The sequence below is a fragment of the Erpetoichthys calabaricus genome, chromosome 1, assembly GCF_900747795.2.
Source record: "Erpetoichthys calabaricus chromosome 1, fErpCal1.3, whole genome shotgun sequence".
In the NCBI taxonomy this organism is placed as follows: Eukaryota; Metazoa; Chordata; class Cladistia; order Polypteriformes; family Polypteridae; genus Erpetoichthys; species Erpetoichthys calabaricus.
In genome coordinates this window covers 155,914,597-155,933,732 of record NC_041394.2, presented here as the reverse complement: position 1 = coordinate 155,933,732, position 19,136 = coordinate 155,914,597, and the positions used below count along the sequence as shown (strand labels likewise).

The 19,136-nt window shown below is 36.7% G+C and overlaps 1 protein-coding gene across 9 annotated transcripts in view; it reads left to right on the top strand.

The window, feature by feature from the left end:
- The window catches only part of wnk1b (WNK lysine deficient protein kinase 1b), a 293,364-nt gene that overhangs the window by 111,203 nt on the left and 163,025 nt on the right, over positions 1 to 19,136 (top strand). For 7 of the 9 annotated variants that reach the window (XM_051920252.1, XM_051920244.1, XM_051920239.1 and 4 more), the window contains exons 7-11: positions 4,230 to 4,449; positions 6,050 to 6,404; positions 7,002 to 7,192; positions 12,278 to 13,588; positions 18,914 to 18,994. In XM_051920252.1, coding sequence (XP_051776212.1) covers positions 4,230 to 4,449; positions 6,050 to 6,404; positions 7,002 to 7,192; positions 12,278 to 13,588; positions 18,914 to 18,994 — 2,158 coding nt within the window. The remainder of the gene's footprint in view (positions 1 to 4,229; positions 4,450 to 6,049; positions 6,405 to 7,001; positions 7,193 to 12,277; positions 13,589 to 18,913; positions 18,995 to 19,136) is intronic. The other 2 variants (XM_051920259.1, XM_051920255.1) reach the window with 1 other exon arrangement.

Genomic DNA, 19,136 nt, shown 5'->3' with positions numbered 1-19,136 from the left:
GTGTGTGTGTGTGTGTGTGTGTGTGTGTGTGTGTGTGTGTGTGTGTGTGTTTATTAAGAAGAAAAGTAAACCTTTTTAAACTGAGGAAAATGAACCGGTTGTAATATGACCAAGCTGTGTGCTGAGTTTACTCTTGAGCATGAAATCTAACATGGTTTGTGCCCTTCAGAATGATAACAGTTTGTATTTACCTCTTTAATAAAAGGCAAGCTTTTAAGCCTGAGAAATCACCCCGTAAATGCACACGTTTAATTGCACAATTGTTAATATGTATGCTTACACAGTATTAAAAGACACTCAAAAATTAACGTCATTTACCTTCGTTCCCACGTTTGACTCGTGCTGTACATCTCTTCCTTGTTTTTAGTTCACGTGATTACGTAGGAGGCGTGATGACGTGATACGTGACTCTGCCTTCTCCATTAGAGTATATGGACAAAAAACAGGTTCCAGTTATGACCATTACACGTAGAATTTCGAAATGAAACCTGCCTAATTTTTGTAAGTAAGCTGTAAGGAATGAGCCTGCCAAATTTCAGCCTTCCACCTACACGGAAAGTTCGAGAATTAGTGATGAGTCAGTCAGTGAGTCAGTGAGGGCTTTGCCTTTTATTAATATGTATAGATATATATAAGAATATATATATATATATATATATATATATATATATATATATATATATAAAAAAAAAACAAGTGTTTACCGCAAACAATGCTACGCAGACAAGATCCTACACTACGCCAGCAACCACCCGGTATCTCATAAACGGAGCTGCGTGAAAACCCTATTTAAACGAGTCCACACGCATTGTAATACCAAGGAAACAAAAATTAATGAGAGACGCTATCTGTTTCAACTTTTCACCTCGAACAGATACTCAAAATCATTCATTAATCGGAGTCTACACAGCAGACGCCAAAGGAATCAGCATACAATTGACGTAAATCAGAATCCCCACCCCACCTGGCATTCACTCCCGTATCACCATAATGTGTCAGAAGGCACAGCACGCACCCTGACCAAGTGGGGCATCAAAATAGCACATAAACCCACCAACAATCTGCGCATGGTCCTGTTTAATGCTAAAAACAAGAAATCGACAGCCGAAACACGAAACGCAGTTTATAGTATTCCATGCAATTCTTGCTCAGCTGTATACATAGGACAAACGTCAAAAAAAAATCTCAACACGTGTACAGGAACATCGCAACGCCGTCAGAAGAAAATACGCACTATCTTTGATATATGCACATACTAAATCGACAGGACACACATTCAACTGGGACAACGTAAAAGTAAAATTTAAGGCCAGTACAAAAAGCGCCAGAGAGTTGGCCGAGTCTTGGCTATCAGATGAAAACGCCATCAACAGACACTTGGACATAAACCCAGCATATGCCAACTTAAGAAGGACATATGCACATTAATTAAACGATACACCTCCTCCCCCCCCACCCCTGATCATACTGACTTAGTCTTAGTCTCTCTTATGTAAAGACCATCACAGAACATAATCACAAACAGGACGTTGAATGATATGTTGGCAAGCTCTGTAAGCTGTGCTGTTTCATTGAAGGACAGGTGTGGGGCAGACTGACTGGCAAGATGACTCCAGACCTCTTGCTGCATCCAAACGGTGGCATGTTTCGCTTTTACGCATGGTGCAGCTGCGTTGTTCTTATATGTTAGTGGATGTTTCTTGTGGGGAGGGCTTCTGTTCTCTTTCTCTGATGTAGTACCCTCATCTGAGTTCACTTCTGTTACAGCACATCTTTATTTGAAAACAGCAGTATCATATTGGAGCAAGCATGAAACACTACTGAGAGAATAAAACTGAATAAAGAAACAAAATGCTAACCTTTACAAGTACCATACATTTACACCAGCTGTTACAGACTCAAATCAAATGTATGTTTTTATTGTATAATAGTAATAATAAGAGCAGCTCACTACTCAAAACGTTTATTTTAGGGAGCAGGAAGGCTGAAACCCGCGACCTTTGAATATTAGTCAGCAGTTCGTACCGCTGTACTACTAAAGAAGTCGTGACAACAAACTACACCAACCCGATTTCTTTTTCATCGGTTATAATCTTGCATAAAAGCGCACTTGTTTTGTTATATTTGTACCTTTTGTGAAAGTGCTTATTTCATATTTGGACTTCACTCTTCACACATTATACACTTAATGTCAAAATTTTGACGTTAGTATTAAAACATGAAAAAAGTTTGTCTTTTAGGTATGTGTTCAACATTTCTTGCATTTGCTGTCATCCTACACTTGTATAGATCTTTATAGACTCGGAACACACATGAAATGCATGTGTTCCAAATAATGATATATTATTTACCCTATACAGCTCTAAGTATCTTACTCCCAGATTAACAAGGCTTGAGCTGGGAGAGCTTTTTGCCTTTTCTGCTTTGATGGGTGGGATATAGCAGGCTGCTTGGGCTTATCAACACACAACACAAAAGACACTGACAGAGAGGTGTGAGCGGATTTAAGGTGGGGTGGGTTTACGAGTTTTTTTTGTAGGTTTTGGCAGTTCTACTGTTAATTACATCTGAATTGTCTTGATATTTAATTTTATATTGTTTCAGAACACCCCGTTTTTTGCAGTTTTTCTTCAGATTTCCATCCATCCATCCTCTTCCGCTTATCAGAGATCGGGTTGCGGGGGCAGCAGCTTGAGTAGAGATACCCAGACTTCCCTCTCCCCGGCCACTTCTTCTAGCTCTTCCGGGAGAATCCCAAGGTGTTCCCAGGCCAGTCGAGAGACATAGTCCCTCCAGCGTGTCCTGGGTCTTCCCCGGGGCCTCCTCCCGGTTAGACGTGCCCGGAACACCTCACCAGGGAGGTGTCCAGGAGGCATCCTGTTCAGATGCCTGAGCCACCTTATCTGACTCCTCTCGATGCGGAGGAGCAGCGGCTCTACTCTGAGCCCCTCCCGGATGACTGAGCTTCTCGCCCTATCTTTAAGGGAAAACCCAGACACCCTGCGGAGGAAACTCATTTCAGCCGTTTGTATTCGCGATCTCGTTCTTTCGGTCACAACCCATAGCTCATGACCATAGGTGAGGGTAGGAACGTAGATCGACTGGTAAATTGAGAGCTTTGCCTTGCGGCTCAGCTCCTTTTTCACCACGACAGTCCGATGTAGAGCCCACATCACTGCCTGTCGATCTCACACTCCATTCTTCCCTCACTCGTGAACAAGATCCCGAGATACTTGAACTCCTCCACTTGGGGCAGGATCTCGCTCCCAACCCTGAGAGGGCATTCCACCCTTTTTCGGCTGAGGACCATGGTCTCGGATTTGGAGGTGCTGATTCCCATCCCAGCCTCTTCACACTCAGCTGCAAACCGATCCAGAGAGAGATTCTTCAGATTTATTAAGATTTATTAAGCTAAAATGCAATGAATGACTTACAATAGTGAAAAAGTAAGCAGTAAACCGCCAGAAGTTTAAATTTAAATTTTTCGTTGGCAAAAGCTGAATAAAAATTAAATTTCACAATATTACAAATGGGCCTTCTCCAGGGAACAACTAATAGGTTACAACCTACAGATACTCTGCATTAATTAAAGTAAATTGTTACAGCAAACAATATGCACAGGTGTCTCAACTTCTGTACTTAAAAACTTACAAACCCTCTAACTTAAAGCAGTTTGAACAGACTGTGTTACTGCACCCCCTGAAGTACTACTTGGGCAATATTACACTGTCATAGAGCAAATAAACAATGGCAAATAAAAATAATTTAATCTGACCTTAAAACCTAGTTCCAAATTTTAACTGAGTCTGTTTCATACATTGTGGTTCTTAATTTGTTTTCAAATGTTTATTTTCTTTGCTCTGAATATCACAGATTGGTACTTGCTGCTTTAGTTTGTGTGTTTAATCAATTAATTGGTTTGAAGAATGAAAAGAAGCAATAGCATTATCAGGATGTGTTATATTCATCTTTCCACTGTTTGAACCACCTTAATTACATTCATCTTCACAGTGAATCAAAGCTTAACCTATCAGAGTTGGAGGCATAACAGAAACTGGTTGTAAACAGGGAAGTAGTCAATCTGTGTAAGGAAATTAACACATTCAATATGTTTACTCATTTTAAGCAAATGTCTTGCAAAGGTGGAAATTTTTTCTTTTAAAGAAGTGTTCACAACAGACCATTCATTATTTATCACAGGGCTTGAAATATTATTTGTTTTCTTATAGATATGCTATCAAGGACCTTTTGAATCACGCCTTCTTTCAGGAAGAGACTGGTGTCCGTGTGGAACTTGCAGAGGAGGATGATGGAGAAAAGATTGCCATTAAACTTTGGCTTAGAATAGAAGATATTAAAAAGCTGAAGGGAAAGTATAAGGATAATGAAGCCATTGAGTTTTCTTTTGACCTAGAAAGGGATGTCCCAGAGGATGTTGCACAAGAGATGGTAGGTAGACACATTTTAATATGAACTGCTTGTTAATGCTAAAGCTTTATCTGCCTTATAAGTAATAAACTCAGGATTTTCCTGATAAGAACTACCCCACTTTTCTAGGTGTGGTTCTTTTAATGTTGTCTATGTTGTTAAATTTATAAGTGTGTAAAAAGTCATAATGCACTGCTCAGAAAAACTTAAGGGAAGACTTAATCATCACAGTCTAACACCAAATCAGTTAAGCTTCAGGGATATCAATCTGTCCAGTTAGGAAGCATAAGGAATTGTGAATCAACTTCACCTGCTTTGGTACAAATGAAAATGACAACAGGTGCACTGGAGAGGCAACAGAAAGATAAACCTCAAAAAGGGAATGGTTTTGCAGGTGGTGACCACAAATGATTGTCCTTATCCTTCCTGACTGATTCTTCTCTAGTTTTGCATTTTGCTATTGTCGTTTTCACTACTGCTCAGGGAATCCCACTCCTCCAGGATGGCACATCCTTAAGTGCCATCGCAAAAAGGTTTGTTGTGTCTCCCACCTCAGTCTCGAGAGCATGTAGGAGATACAGGCTGTTTCATGAGGAGAGGTGGGCAGTAGGAGAACATCAACATGGCAACAGGACTGGTATCTTCTCCTTTGTTTGAGGAGGAGCAATGCTGGAGCCTTACAGAGTGACCTCCAGCTGGCTAATCGTATGCATGTTTCTGACTAACTGCCAGAAATGATCTGCATGAGGGCCCAACGACCTGTGCTCACAGCCCTGGGTTCCTCCTGGTGCAGGAAAATGGCCAGCCTCATGTTGCCACTGTGTGTAGGTAGTTCCTGGATGATGAAGGTCTTGATGCGATTGACTCTCTCGCATGTCCCCCAGTTCCCACCTTTATGTATTGGTGCATGCAACGCTGCCAAATAGCATCTCATAGTGTCCAGAAGCTCACTGATGTCCTGATCCAAATCTGGGAGAAGATCCTCCCAACAAGGATACCATCCAGGTCTCATCAGTAACATGCCCATATGTTGTCGGGAGTGCATACAGGCACCTGGTGACCATACACGCTACTGAATCATTATGAGTTGCCGTGATAAAATTCACCCAAGTTGGATCAGCCTATGATTTCAATTTTTGACTTGGATTTTTGTTAGTCTATCGCACCATTGCATATTGTGCTTTAAAGAAAATATTTTGATATATAAAATTTACCTATGCTTAATATTGATTTAATTTACCCATAACTTCCTGTTAAGGCTAGTTGTTTATGCATGCTTTTTCATTGCTGTTTCTATGCAAGTGTGGGAAGAGGGTGCCTTGATTTCATCCAAGTGTTATCTTGAGATAACCTCTTTGTTTTCTTTCTCCAGTGGTAAATTTTTATTTTGGAAAAAGCGTGCACTCAAAATAATCACAAACTGTAAAGTATGGCAGTCCTGGGACTTTTCTGTCTTTTTTAAAAGTGAAATAATTTTTTTAAGTGATTGTAGTATGGGATATTCTAATAAATAAGGATGTGTCAAATTCATTTTATTCATGGTGTTCAAAATAATTTTGAAGAAGAAGAAAGCATTTTTGGCATCCATTTACCTTGTTTTATTTTCTTTGTTTTTTCCCAGGTTGAGTCTGGATATGTGTGTGAAGGTGATCACAAGACCATGGCAAAAGCAATTAAGGATCGTGTTTCGCTCATTAAGCGTAAACGAGAGCAGCGTCAGTTAGTACGTGAGGAACAAGAAAAGAGAAAACAAGAGGAGCAACAAGTGGAACTCCAGAATCAGCTGGGACACACAAGTTCTACCCAGTCTGCACAGGGCCAGCAGGCAAATGTATCTGCCACCGTTTCAAGCACAGTCACTACCTCGACCACTGCTACTATCTCAGCAGGCCTGCCAGCTCAGGTGGAGCCAGAGGAGCCAGAAGCTGACCAGCACCAGCAACTTCTTTACCAGCAAGCTGGTGTTTCAGTTGCATGTATGCTGTTTTGTTAGTCTGGTGACATACAGTTTTTGTAAAGTTATTAGTTTGTTTTTTTTTTTAATCTGTTTATCATCAGTGGCAGGATATTTTTAATTTGATAAGTAATACTACTGCATCTGGTATGTTGCATTAGTTTAACATGAAACAGATAATGATATAAAAAATCATTTTTTACATCTAAGATAAGGAAGTTGTGGTTTAAGTTTGCTCAATTTTTTTGTTTTAAAGATGAAACATTTTACTTTTCTCATTAAAAATATTACAGATTGGCTAGTTAATAGCTTTGAGCTAATTTGTTCATGTGTTTATTCATCTAAAAGACTTGTTTTTAATTGTCTTATCGTAAATATTATTAGTCTTATGATTTCTAGTGCATTTTAAATTCACAAAATTCAGAGGAAGCAGTTAGATGACATTTTTAAATGCTGCTAAGTTAAAATGAAAGCATAATATCTTGCAAATTGCTGTGTTAAACACCAACTACTAATCAGAAGAGCGTGCATACCTGTAGTTTGTTTAAAAAGTGCTGTTTAAAAAGTAACTAATAAGAAGAATAGCATTAATAGTAAAAATGTTTTATTGTTTCCTCAGCTGATGGTACAGTTGACAGTGGACAGGGCTCATCTATTTATTCAGAGTCTCATCTTAGTCAGCAAAATTTATCTTATGGTTCGCCACCTGATCCAGTTCTACCTAGTCAAGTCCCAGGATGCACATCAACATCTGTCCAGCAATCCCAGTTGGGAACAATGTCATCATCATTATTACAGCAGCCAGTAGTGGTAAGTCCAGCCACTCAAAGTAATATGATTTCTTTAGGAAAGCATATCGAATTTTTAGTGAAGTTTTAACACTCCTCCAGGCAAAAAGTACTGCATTTGGTCTTCGTTCCCACCTGTTGCCTCTCTGTGTAATATAGTTGACTCATCAATAAGAAATGCCAAGATTGGCTTATCATGAACCAGCAATTAGGAATGAGCTAGCCAGCAAACAACTGTTAGGGTGAGTAATGTAGAGTGAATGAACAGTAAGCAGCACACACCCTTCCTCTCCTAGAATTCACTGTCCTTCCTAAAACCACAGGTGCACCCTGCCAAAATTGTTAGTCACCCAGGAATGTCACTCTCCCAAGACCTCAAATGATACATTAGAATGAAATAAAAAAGAATTAAAAATTTGTATGTTTTTATAATATAAATTGGTAAGAAGTTATATACAAGTGAAGTGCAAAACTTGTAACTTAAGAGAGGTTCATTTTTAGTAAATTAAAAAATCCGTTCAGTTATTTTGGGCAGATTTTATTTTGTTTGTACTGATTTTTACCACAGGTACTATATGTGTGCTCCATAGTACAGGTGTTAATTTTGGAGACTCATATTTAATTTTTTTTTGTTTTTCTCACACCTTTTATTATAACACATCTTCTGGTTTGAACTGTTGAGTACTAATTGTCTTCAGGAGTGTTAAATCATTAAGTGAAAGAGCATTACATTTTTAGTAGGTTTAGGTTTTATAGATCTGGAAAATATACATATAAATGTTCCACAAATATGTTTCTGATGCTTTTTTTTTTGGTTTCTTATTCTTTGAGGAAAGTTAAAACAATATAGAATATCATTGGGAATTACAAAAATAATAAATCTGGTCATCTTTAAATGAAAGAACAAAATGTTAGATTCCTAGTTTTGCATAGTAGTTCTTAGATGTAGAAATTCTTTATATTTGCTGTTTTTAACTTCAAGACTTGTATTATTGATGACATAGTTTACGAGGAAAGACTGAATATACTACAGTGTTTTAAACCAAACAATATCTTGTCAAAATCTTATTAAAATCAGGATGGTATTTTTGGATACCACATGTTTCTGTGGTTTTAATATCATTATAGAATGATGCATGCAATATGTAGTCCCAACTCTTCTCACTTTTCAATCGAGCATTGCTTAATGCAACAAAACCCGTCCTTGCATCCTTGTTTAATCCTTTCTTAAATTTATGTAAAATGTAACCCCATTTTACTGTTTTTTAATGTAGTGCATTCGTTATTTTGAATATGATTTTCTGTGTGTTCTTTTGAAAAAAAAAAAGTGGCCAGTTTTTAAATTAGAAATGTGCATCTTTTAAAATTTGATTTTTTACTGGATAGGAACACTTCCCCCTCCCCTTTTTGTTATTGGTTTTATGTTATAGATCTGTTTCTGATGGTTATTGAGAATGCACAATACTAACCAACCTTTATATTGTTCTTTCTATCCCTGTGATGTGTGATCAGCACAGCATATTTCATTTTAAGCTGCTGTGCTGTACACACAGTGCTTCATAGTAGAGCTTGCAGTATAGTTTTAAATGACTGCTATAGTTATTATAGCTCCTAGAGATAATTAAATACTGAACACACACCCATTGCCAATGATTAAGCTTTTGCACTTAGCCAAAAATGTATCCACAAAATAATTCAAAATACAGACAATGTTGGAGATAGTTGCCAATTGACAAATATATTTTCTGTTAACATAATTTCCCTTAACTGTACTACAGTTCATAGACAAATGGTCACTCCAGTGGTGCTTCTCAAAATATAATTAACTTTTATTTTCTTATATACTATTCAACATTATTTATAATTTGAAAACCACTATAAAGCAAAGCAAGTATTACTAGGTTTGATCATATTTGCCCTTTATACATTGTAGAATACTGTACATAACACTGAGGAATTAACTCAACAGATAGCATGCACAAGGGCTACTAATACGTATTGTGCAGTTCGAAACAACATGTGGGAGAGTGTTTAATTTTTTAGTTTAGTCATTATGTTAAATTCATTGGAAATTAAGTGGTGAAAAGAAAATGATTCATTACTTTATACTGTAATATTGTTTGTATAGTGCATCGCTGTTGTGTCCATTAATGTTCCGAGTTTTCATTAATCTCTGCAAAATATTCTAAGATAGCCTACATACCATATATTTCAAGACTAATACTAGCTTAAATGAGAAGCTTCGACTTGCGTAGCAGACACATAACACTTTTTAGGACCTGTATTGTCACCTCAAACTGTTGTATATCCATTGGTTTTTAAAAAGAATATACTTAGATAAGCTTTCTTCCCTTTGCTTGTCATATATATTTATATAACCACCTTAGTCCTTACTGTGGCACTAGTTGTGCCTGGATATTTGGTATAAGTAATTTAAAGCAAAAAAAAAAAAAAAATCTTTTAAATCTTTATTAGATTAATAGAGAAACCGAAATAAATTCTACCTCAGTAATTTTTTTTTGTGCTCTTTTCTTCACAAGACTCTTCGTCTGTCCAAAGAATTAATGTTCTGATGCTTACAAGCTCCTATCTTGTAGTCTCTGAAACTAACATAGAGAAGTGTAAACTTTCCCATCTCATCACTTAATGCATCTTTTAACATATTTTGTAAAGCATTTCACCTTGTTGTCAGATACCATCCGAAACTTGAGTGCATTCTGTTTTAATTATCACAGTACACCAAAGAGTGTTCTGTTTTCTTTTCTCATTTGTTGGATTCATTGGTGTTTTGTTTCCATTCCTCCAGCATCGCCGTGGTCGTAGCATGTCGGTTTGTGTGCCTCATCTTTCTGCCATCCCTGTCCTGTCTTGTCCATTCAAGCGACCCTCTACTCCACCTCCTGCACCTTCCTCTGTTCCCCTTTCACCATGCCTCAGAAGTACATCTGAAGAAACCTTTGCTGGAAGGCTTTCTAAAGCACTGGAATGTGTCCTACCCATACGCTCAGCCCTTCCACGCCAGCAGCGGAGAGCCAGTCTCCCAGCACTCCTTGCCAGCCCTGTATGTTTGTCTGTGTACAGCACAGGTTAAGTGATCAGTGTCTCCATATAATGTCTATCAAGGGACAGCAAATTAACTTAAAAACAAATATTGTGAGAGATGTGGAGGAAGAAAAGTAGGAGTGTTAGTAATAATATACAGTACAGTGAAGTTCTTACTTACATGTCTGACCAACAAGCAACATGTCTCTGCTCTCCAGTGCCATGATGAAACAAGAATGCATTAAAATACATGGCTTTGTTTTATTTAATTGAAAACACATTTTGGCTTACCTGGTGTACTCTTCTTTTTTTTTTTTCTAACTGTGTTCAGTCATACCCCTAGTGCCTAAATCTGTGTGAAGGGAGAGTAAAAAAAAAAAAAAAAAACACAACCTGAGAGAAGCTCCACTATTTGTACAGTGTTAATGCTAGGGATTTACGCATATAATGGCTCAAGATCGCACAGTGAGTTTAATTTTTTAACTTTAGTTGTTCTAAATGGAATTTAATACCCATGGATTTGACCAAAGTAAAATTTGTTTTAGTTTTATGTGGTCTTCTTTTTTGTTTTCCACAAATAAAAATATGCATATAAAGATGATTACTGGGCATTCATTATAATGAAAAGCATTTTTTTTGGTTTATACGTAATTACCCATTAAAAATACATACTTGATGTTTAATTTGTAATGGGACCTTTCGAAAGTGGGCTGTGTCTCCTATAAAACCTTTTGCCTTTCCTTACCTTTGCAGTTTTAGCTGATGCTTTATTCTTAGTTTTGTGACTGGTTAAGAGACCTGCATATGGTCACATAATATGTAAATGATGGGAAATAAGCCTGCACTTTAGTCACTAAGCTACATATGTGATATTGGTGATTTTTTTTTGTTTTTTATTTAGAAAAATCTGTCTTCAAAATCAGAAAATCTTTATCTATATATAATATTGATAAGACCCAGCCAGGTATTGCTTAATTCTTATAAGATGTGATCCTTAATCATAAACAGACTTAGACCACTACCTATATAATTATAGTAATAGTGTAGTAGTGGAACAAGTCAGAGCTAAGAGCAATAATATTGCTTTATGATAAAAGAAAAGTTTTAGTTATTTGCTGTCCCATTGATAAGATCATTTGGAGCCCTGAGTTCACATTAAATACAGTCTGCACGCTACATTAGTTTATACTGGAAAAATCTGCTTTTCAGGTTTACTTAAGAAATTATAAAATTGCTTGTATTTTTATGAATGATTTTATTGGGATTCTTTATACCTCACTTTATAGCTCATATTACATAATTAATTTTTTACTTACATGTATTAATAATTGGAAGTGCAGTGGACTCAATCAGACAAATTTAACTCTTAGATAAAGAAAACTTTAAGTAATAAAAATTAATGTCTAAATTTACCCTTCAGCTATCATTGTAATGCTGCATAACAATGGTCCATACATTAGCAACAAGTTTAATATAGTTATAGAACAGAGAAATTGATGTATGTCATGGTCTTATAAAATATAACATTGATATTATATCAGTGTAATTGACATATTATGAATGTTTCTCATTATTTGAAATTCAGGCAGTTTGCACCCAATTGAAAAAAGGTCTCGTTCCCCATACAACTAATTGTATATTGAGGACAGTCAAAGGAATAATTTGAAAAGCTTAAAATTTCACAGTGAAGAATAGGACTTATTTGTTTTTTACTTTAACTATGACTTACATAAACAGACATTTACAGAAATGCATTAGATTTTGATTTGTTTTAATAAGTATTGTATATTAGCATAACTTTTTTAACATGAAATTATTCAAATATAACTGAAAATATAAAGCAGTTTTTCCATTTTCAAAATTATACTGTGTGCAGTAACTGTATTTAATAACACTTTGATTCTTACATCTTTTATGTGTATTTTGTTGTGTTTTTGTGGCACTCACTCCTGTAGGAAAACCTTCATTCTATAATGTCTACATCTGTAGAATTGACAGGCTTTTCATGTGGAAATGTTGTCTTTTGTTTTCTTTTAAAAAACTTATCTTGTTCATATTAATGCAGCCACAGACTACGATGCACCCATACAGGGGAGCCCCTGCATTCTCAGATACCCAGGTCATTTTTCCGGACAGGCCTATCTCCTTCTCTCCGCCTCCTGCTTGTCCTCCCAAAATGGCTATTAACCAGAGGCGGAAAAGCACATCCTTCTTAGAAGCTCACAACAGACAGTTCCAACCAGCTTCCTGGAATCTTGGCTACTCTCTTCATTCATTTGGTGGTGAAAATGTGAAAAGAACTTCAGAATCTCTGCTTATTATGCCTGGAATAGGCCCACATTGGTCGGTAACAGAACCTGTTCACATACAAAACAATGTGTCATCTGATAACCTGAATAAAATGCAAAGAACAGATCTTGTAATTCATGATGACACTATGCAGAGATTTACTCATTCTGCCATGATGACGAGAGGTGTTCAGGCAGTTCCGGATAAGTATGGCATAAATCTGACAGTTCATCCATTAAAGCAAATTAGTCTTAACCAGCAAGTGCATCCTTCTGGAGGCCTTAATTGTGACTTTCCTCAATTTGACCAAACTTTTCATCCACCTAAGGTACAAAGTATGCAGTTGGATCACAGCACTGTAACTCCTTTTCTGCCCGCTTCTCTGTGCTCTGGATCTACAAATCCCACTTCCACAGATGGAAACCTTTGGTATCAACACATTTCCTTCCCACATTCAGCACCACCTGTATTAACATCCACAGATGACAACATAAGCAGTGGAGGTAGCTCTGTTTTTGAATTCCATGTTCACAACATGCCAATGGAAAATACTGGCTTTACATCTCCCCAAAGAATGTACAGAAGTCGACGAGGTTCCACGGATTTCAATTTAGAGGATTCTTCCCAGTCTGCTCAAAGCAATGGGCATTGTAGTCGACTGCAGCCTGTTACAGAGGAGCAATATAACTACACAAGTCCAGAGCTTCCTTTACCACCAGGAAATGTATTGCTGCATGGTATCATAGATCACAGCCCAGAACTTTCCAGTGACTCATCACAGTTTACCTCCTCAGACACAGGAGAGTTTATGTCCCCACCACCTCATGGAGTTTTTTCTGGAACTCTTGGAGATGTGTCATATGCTCAACCAATGCCTCACAGTTATTTCGGTGTAGGCCACCAAAACTTTACTGCTTCACATTCTAGTCAGTCATCTATGTTACTTCTACATTCTGCTGATTCAGGTGGACTAATGTCTCAACGTCATGTCTTGGAAGGTTCCTGGGCTACAAATTCATCCTTAAATCAAGCTGTTGCAAAGGATAGTAGATTCACTGAATCTCCTATGGCTCATTGCCTTTCTTTGGTACTTAAAAAGTTTTCAAAATATCTTTCAGTTCTACCTTCAGTTTGTCTAAGTTTTAGCCCTTTCCATCTGAGTAATTTTTGACAAATTATTCTCAAAACTTATTTTAAAGAATTAATGCATTTGTTTCTTTAACACACTGTAGATAAGTGTGAAATATGCCCTCATTTCATAAAACAAATACTCTCTACTAAGTGAAAAAGTTGTTTTTTTAAAGCATTTATTTTATTGGCCTCTCTGGGTACACCTGTAGATGCATATACTGTAGTTAGGCCACCTTAAAAGGTAATGTGTTTGTGTATTTGTATATCCATTCACTTAAAAATTCTTCCTTATTTGAATAAATGTTTAATTATGTACTCTTTAAACAGCATTCAATCTGAATTTAGGTTCTGTATGTTTAAAATTAATGTAGGCAGGCATAAAATATCAAAGACTATGTAACTGTCTGACCTTTGGTGCTTGCAGTTTCACACTTACATTAATTCTCAATTAAGCAGGTGATGTAGGATTTATGAGTACCTCAAAAACTAGTTTAGCCTGTATTTGATTAATGTTTTCTAGTTCTTTGAGCATAAGCTTCAACACAGTAGTTCATTTAAAGTAAAAAGAGTAAAAACTATTCGCCATACAGTTTTAAAGCATAATGTGCTCTGAATCTGCTGGTTAATACTCAGAGAGGCAGATGAAATCCAGCATTTATTAAAGAAGTGATTCTGGTTGGAAATCATTAAAACAAACATACAAATTTAAAAACACGTGCTGACTCTCAAACATATAATATAAACTGGAATATTTGGTACTTTACCAATCTGAACACTGTTGAATTTGCTTCTATGGTAAAGTCTAAATTCAGTATAACCCTTAGGATATTAGTTCTGAACTAATTAGTCCCAGTCCTGTGAACGTAAATAATAGGTTTATAATAATACAATTTTTGTCCCTTCCTTGCAATTGTTAGCTTGTTGTTTTTCTGTCCCCTCTTTACCCCTCTTTGCTTTCTTCATTATTCTTAACTGGAAGAGAAAGGTAAGCTCAGCACAAGCAGTGGTGCAATTACACTGTAGCACTGTAGATATCATTTCTTGCCAGAAATGTTCTAGAGGTTACTGCTGTAATAATCTTTCTTCTAGATATATTACCCGTAAAATGCACATTAATTCCCATGATGTGCTAATATTACGAATGAAATGCAAGCAACATAGAAACAGTTGCATCAATAGTAGAATGGAAATCATATTTAAATAACGTACTGTATATACAGTATGTTTTACTTATTTCTTGTATCTTTTTGTGTTTAGATATGTGTTCATTTAAGTACATTTGCGCTTAATGTTGAAGTGGTGTGTGTGTGTGTGTATGTATATATATATATATATATATATATATATATATATATATATAATATATTATATATATATATATATATATATATAGAGTTCTGTATCTATCCATTTCGACAATTATCATGATATAGATTCATATTACTGTTTCCATTTTTAAAGAGTGTCTATCCTAATATATTCTGAATAAACAAGTTAAAATAAAAAATATTAGTAAGCAGATCAGATTTATTTTTAAGAAAAAGCACTAACTATATGCATTTAACATTTCCTTAAATTCTACAATGTTTTTGATTTTCAAGTTTTCAGAATGATTGCACTTGCAGTAGCTCAAACTAACAAGGAAATGTATCAATGTAGAAAAGCAGTGTGCAAATATGTTAAATAGCAAACATAACACAATGCAAACCAAATATGCATTAGTCGCTGCAATAAACATCTACCTGTATTATCTATCACTTAAGAATCTCAGGGAGAACAATATCTCAAATAATTTGGGACTTTTTTTTTCTTCCTATAAAAGCAGCACACATTTTCTCTTGTACACTACAGGTTTCTTGCTAAAAAGACTCGCATATTCACTGTCTCAGGTCTGGTTGGAGCTCTTTTGCAGGTGACAGTGTTTCCTCCTGTACTAAAAACCCTTTCTGTGTCTATTGTACTGACAGAGCTATGCAGTCTAATAGCAAAAGTGCTCTGGCTTTCTTGCATTATTTCAGCCCCAGCTCTCTAGTTTGACATAGCATATTTTGAAACGAGGATCAAAGAGGGATGATATGTCCAGAATGTCATCAATAGCAGTGTCATCATATTCGTAATTGAAGCAGCTGATGACAGTAGTTTTAATGTTTGTGAGTTCTGAGTCCTTATCTGTGGCTGCAGGACCTCTTCACTAAGCAGGTGGTGCACAGGCTTCACATGTGATATACTGACATGTGATTCCTCTGGCAATACATCTGTGAAACTAACCAGTGGATCTGGAGCATTGTGGACATACTCAAGGATGTCAGTGTGTTGCCATGTGGACACAACTTCTCCAGCACTCCATTGTATGATGGGCACCCAATCTTGCTGGAAATTCTGTAATCAGTTTATGTTTTGGCTAGATTAAAACTTCTCTTGAGCTGCTGCCAGATCCCTCCCAAGTTTTTTTTTTTTTTTTTATATATATATAAACATTAACACCTGTAGCTCTTTCAATTCTGCTACCTCTTCCAGCTCTTTATGTAGCAATAAAAAAATATTAATTTATTATTGATTAACAGTTGTAGAAGAAGCAACTTGGTCGTGGCATATTATGTTAGTACTGAAAATTTAATCTAAGCAGCACAATACAAAGAATATTCACAACAGTAAATTAATTAACTAATAACATTCACTTACCAAATGCTAGGTGCGATCTATGTCCGAAAGAGGGTCCAATTTTCAGCGACACAGCCTTGACAATGTTCGTTCCGTTGTCTTTTGTAATAGATACCTGGAGGTCCTATCTAAACCCTCAGGATGACAAGACATCCTCAAGTGCCATTGTGATCTTGAGCTTCTGTCATGTGATCCACAATATGTACAGTGGGGCAAAAAAGTATTTAGTCAGCCACCAATTGTGCAAGTTCTCCCACTTAAAAAGATGAGAGGTCTGTAATTTTCATCACAGGTATACCTCAACTATGAGAGACAAAATGAGAAAAAATTTTTCCAGAAAATCACATTGTCTGATTTTTGAAGAATTTATTTGCAAATTATGGTGGAAAAAAAATTATTTGGTCAATAACAAAAGTTCATCTCAATACTTTGTTATATACCCTTTGTTGGCAATGATAGAGGTCAAACGTTTTCTGTAAGTCTTCACAAGGTTTTCACACACTGTTGCTGGTATTTTGGCCCATTCCTCCATGCAGATCTCCTCTAGAGCAGTGATGTTTTGGGGCTGTCGCTGGGCAACACGGACTTTCAACTTCCTCCAAAGATTTTCTATGGGGTTGAGATCTGGAGACTGGCTAAGCCACTCCAGGACCTTGAAATGCTTCTTACGAAGCCACTCCTTCGTTACCCGGGCGGTGTGTTTGGGATCATTGTCATGATGAAAGACCCAGCCACGTTTCATCTTCAGTGCCCTTGCTGATGGAAGGAGGTTTTCACTCAAAATCTGACGATACATGGCCCCATTCATTCTTTCCTTTACACGGATCAGTCGTCCTGGTCCCTTTGCAGAAAAACAGCCCCAAAGCATGATGTTTCCACCCCCATGCTTTACAGTAGGTATGGCGTTCTTTGGATGTAACTCAGCATTCTTTCTCCTCCAAACACGACGAGTAGAGTTTTTTCATCTGACCATATGACATTCTCCCAATCCTCTTCTGCATCATCCAAATGCTCTCTAGCAAACTTCAGACGGGCCTGCACATGTACTGGCTTAAGCAGGGGGACACCTCTGGCACTGTAGGATTTGAGTCCCTGGCGGTGTAGTGTGTTACTGATGGTAGCCTTTGTTACTTTGGTCCCAGGTCATTCACTAGGTCCCCCCGTGTGGTTCTGGGATTTTTTCTCACCGTTCTTGTGATCATTTTGACCCCACGGGGTGAGATCTTGCGTGGAGCCCCAGATCGAGGGAGATTATCAGTGGTCTTGTATGTCTTCCATTTTCTAATAATTGCTCCCACAGTTGATTTCTTCATACCAAGCTGCTTACCTATTGCAGATTCTGTCTTCCCAGCCTAGTGCAGGTCTACAATTTTGTTTCTGGTGTCCTTTGACAGCTCTTTGGTCTTGGCCATAGTGGAGTTTGGAGTGTGACTGTTTGAGGTTGTGGACAGGTGTCTTTTATATTGATAACGACTTCAAACAGGTGCCATTAATACAGGTAATGAGTGGAGGACAGAGGAGCCTCTTACAGAAGAAGTTACAGCTCTGTGAGAGCCAGAAATCTTGCTTGTTTGTAGGTGACCAAATACTTATTTTCCACCATAATTTGCAAATAAATTCTTTAAAAATCAGACAATGTGATTTTCTGGATTTTTTTTCCCTCATTTTGTCTCTCATAGTTGAGGTATACCTATGATGAAAATTACAGGCCTCTCTCATCTTTTTAAGTGGGAGAACTTGCACAATTGGTGGCTGACTAAATACTTTTTTGCCCCACTGTATATGATGTGTGTGTGTATGAGCGTGCGTTTGTATATATAAACTTTTTTTCCCCGTTTATTCTAAAATCATATATACACATTTGTTTTTGTCTTTGAAACTCTTTTTTGGCAGTAACTATACCAGTTCTCAATTTCTTTGATACCTTTTGAAGTATAGTAGATAAAAACAAGAGTTCTTTAACAGCATGTCGGAATGCTATGCACCAGAATTCCACAAATTGCATTTTTACTTTGCCTCATCCCTTCCAAGTGATAAGACTCTACCTCTTTCGCTCACAGCCCTGTCACAGATCTAGATTAAAGTACATTAATTTTGGTTTCTGTTGAACAGATTATCACAAGATTTAAAAAAATGGTAGATCGTATAATAAGTAATGTAAAAAATATTAACTGCAGAAAATTGGGGAGCAAGATTCACGCACCCATCCTTATCAACTATAATAACCATGTAATTGAATAAATGAGTTAAGAAAATGCCTGATTGAATGAATGAAATGAGATGGTTCTTCTCCAGAAAGGTTATTGTGGTGTTTGTATGCATTGCATATGAATAATTAAATCTACACATGCAGCTGTGACATGCAAGTAATTCCTGTTACACTGCATTTATAGAAACATAAATGTCACATAAATTAAGGATGACCTCTATATGTGGTCAGCGTGTGTGTGTATTTGTAATTTTCTATATGTCAGAAGAGACTGTATATTTAATGAATATTTGTTTATATTATTCCATATCACAGTTAATGTAAGTAAAGATATATTTGAAGACTATATGTCAGATTATGCATCATTAAAATAATTTAATATTTTTATGTAACATTCTTGCTCTTAAACAGCCCCAGATTTCCAGCCAGCAGCATTCAAATACCCTGTCCCTTCCAGCTAATACTCAGCTGCAGATTGCTGCCTCTCAGCAGGTAATGTTTTTTTGGTATAATTTCCTTTATATTTTGTCTTAGATTGATTATTTATTTATTTGGTATGTTTGCATCATTTTTTGTGAGTTTTTGGTTTCTGTTGAAATAATTATTTTAGAAATTGTCTGGAGTCCTTGAAATG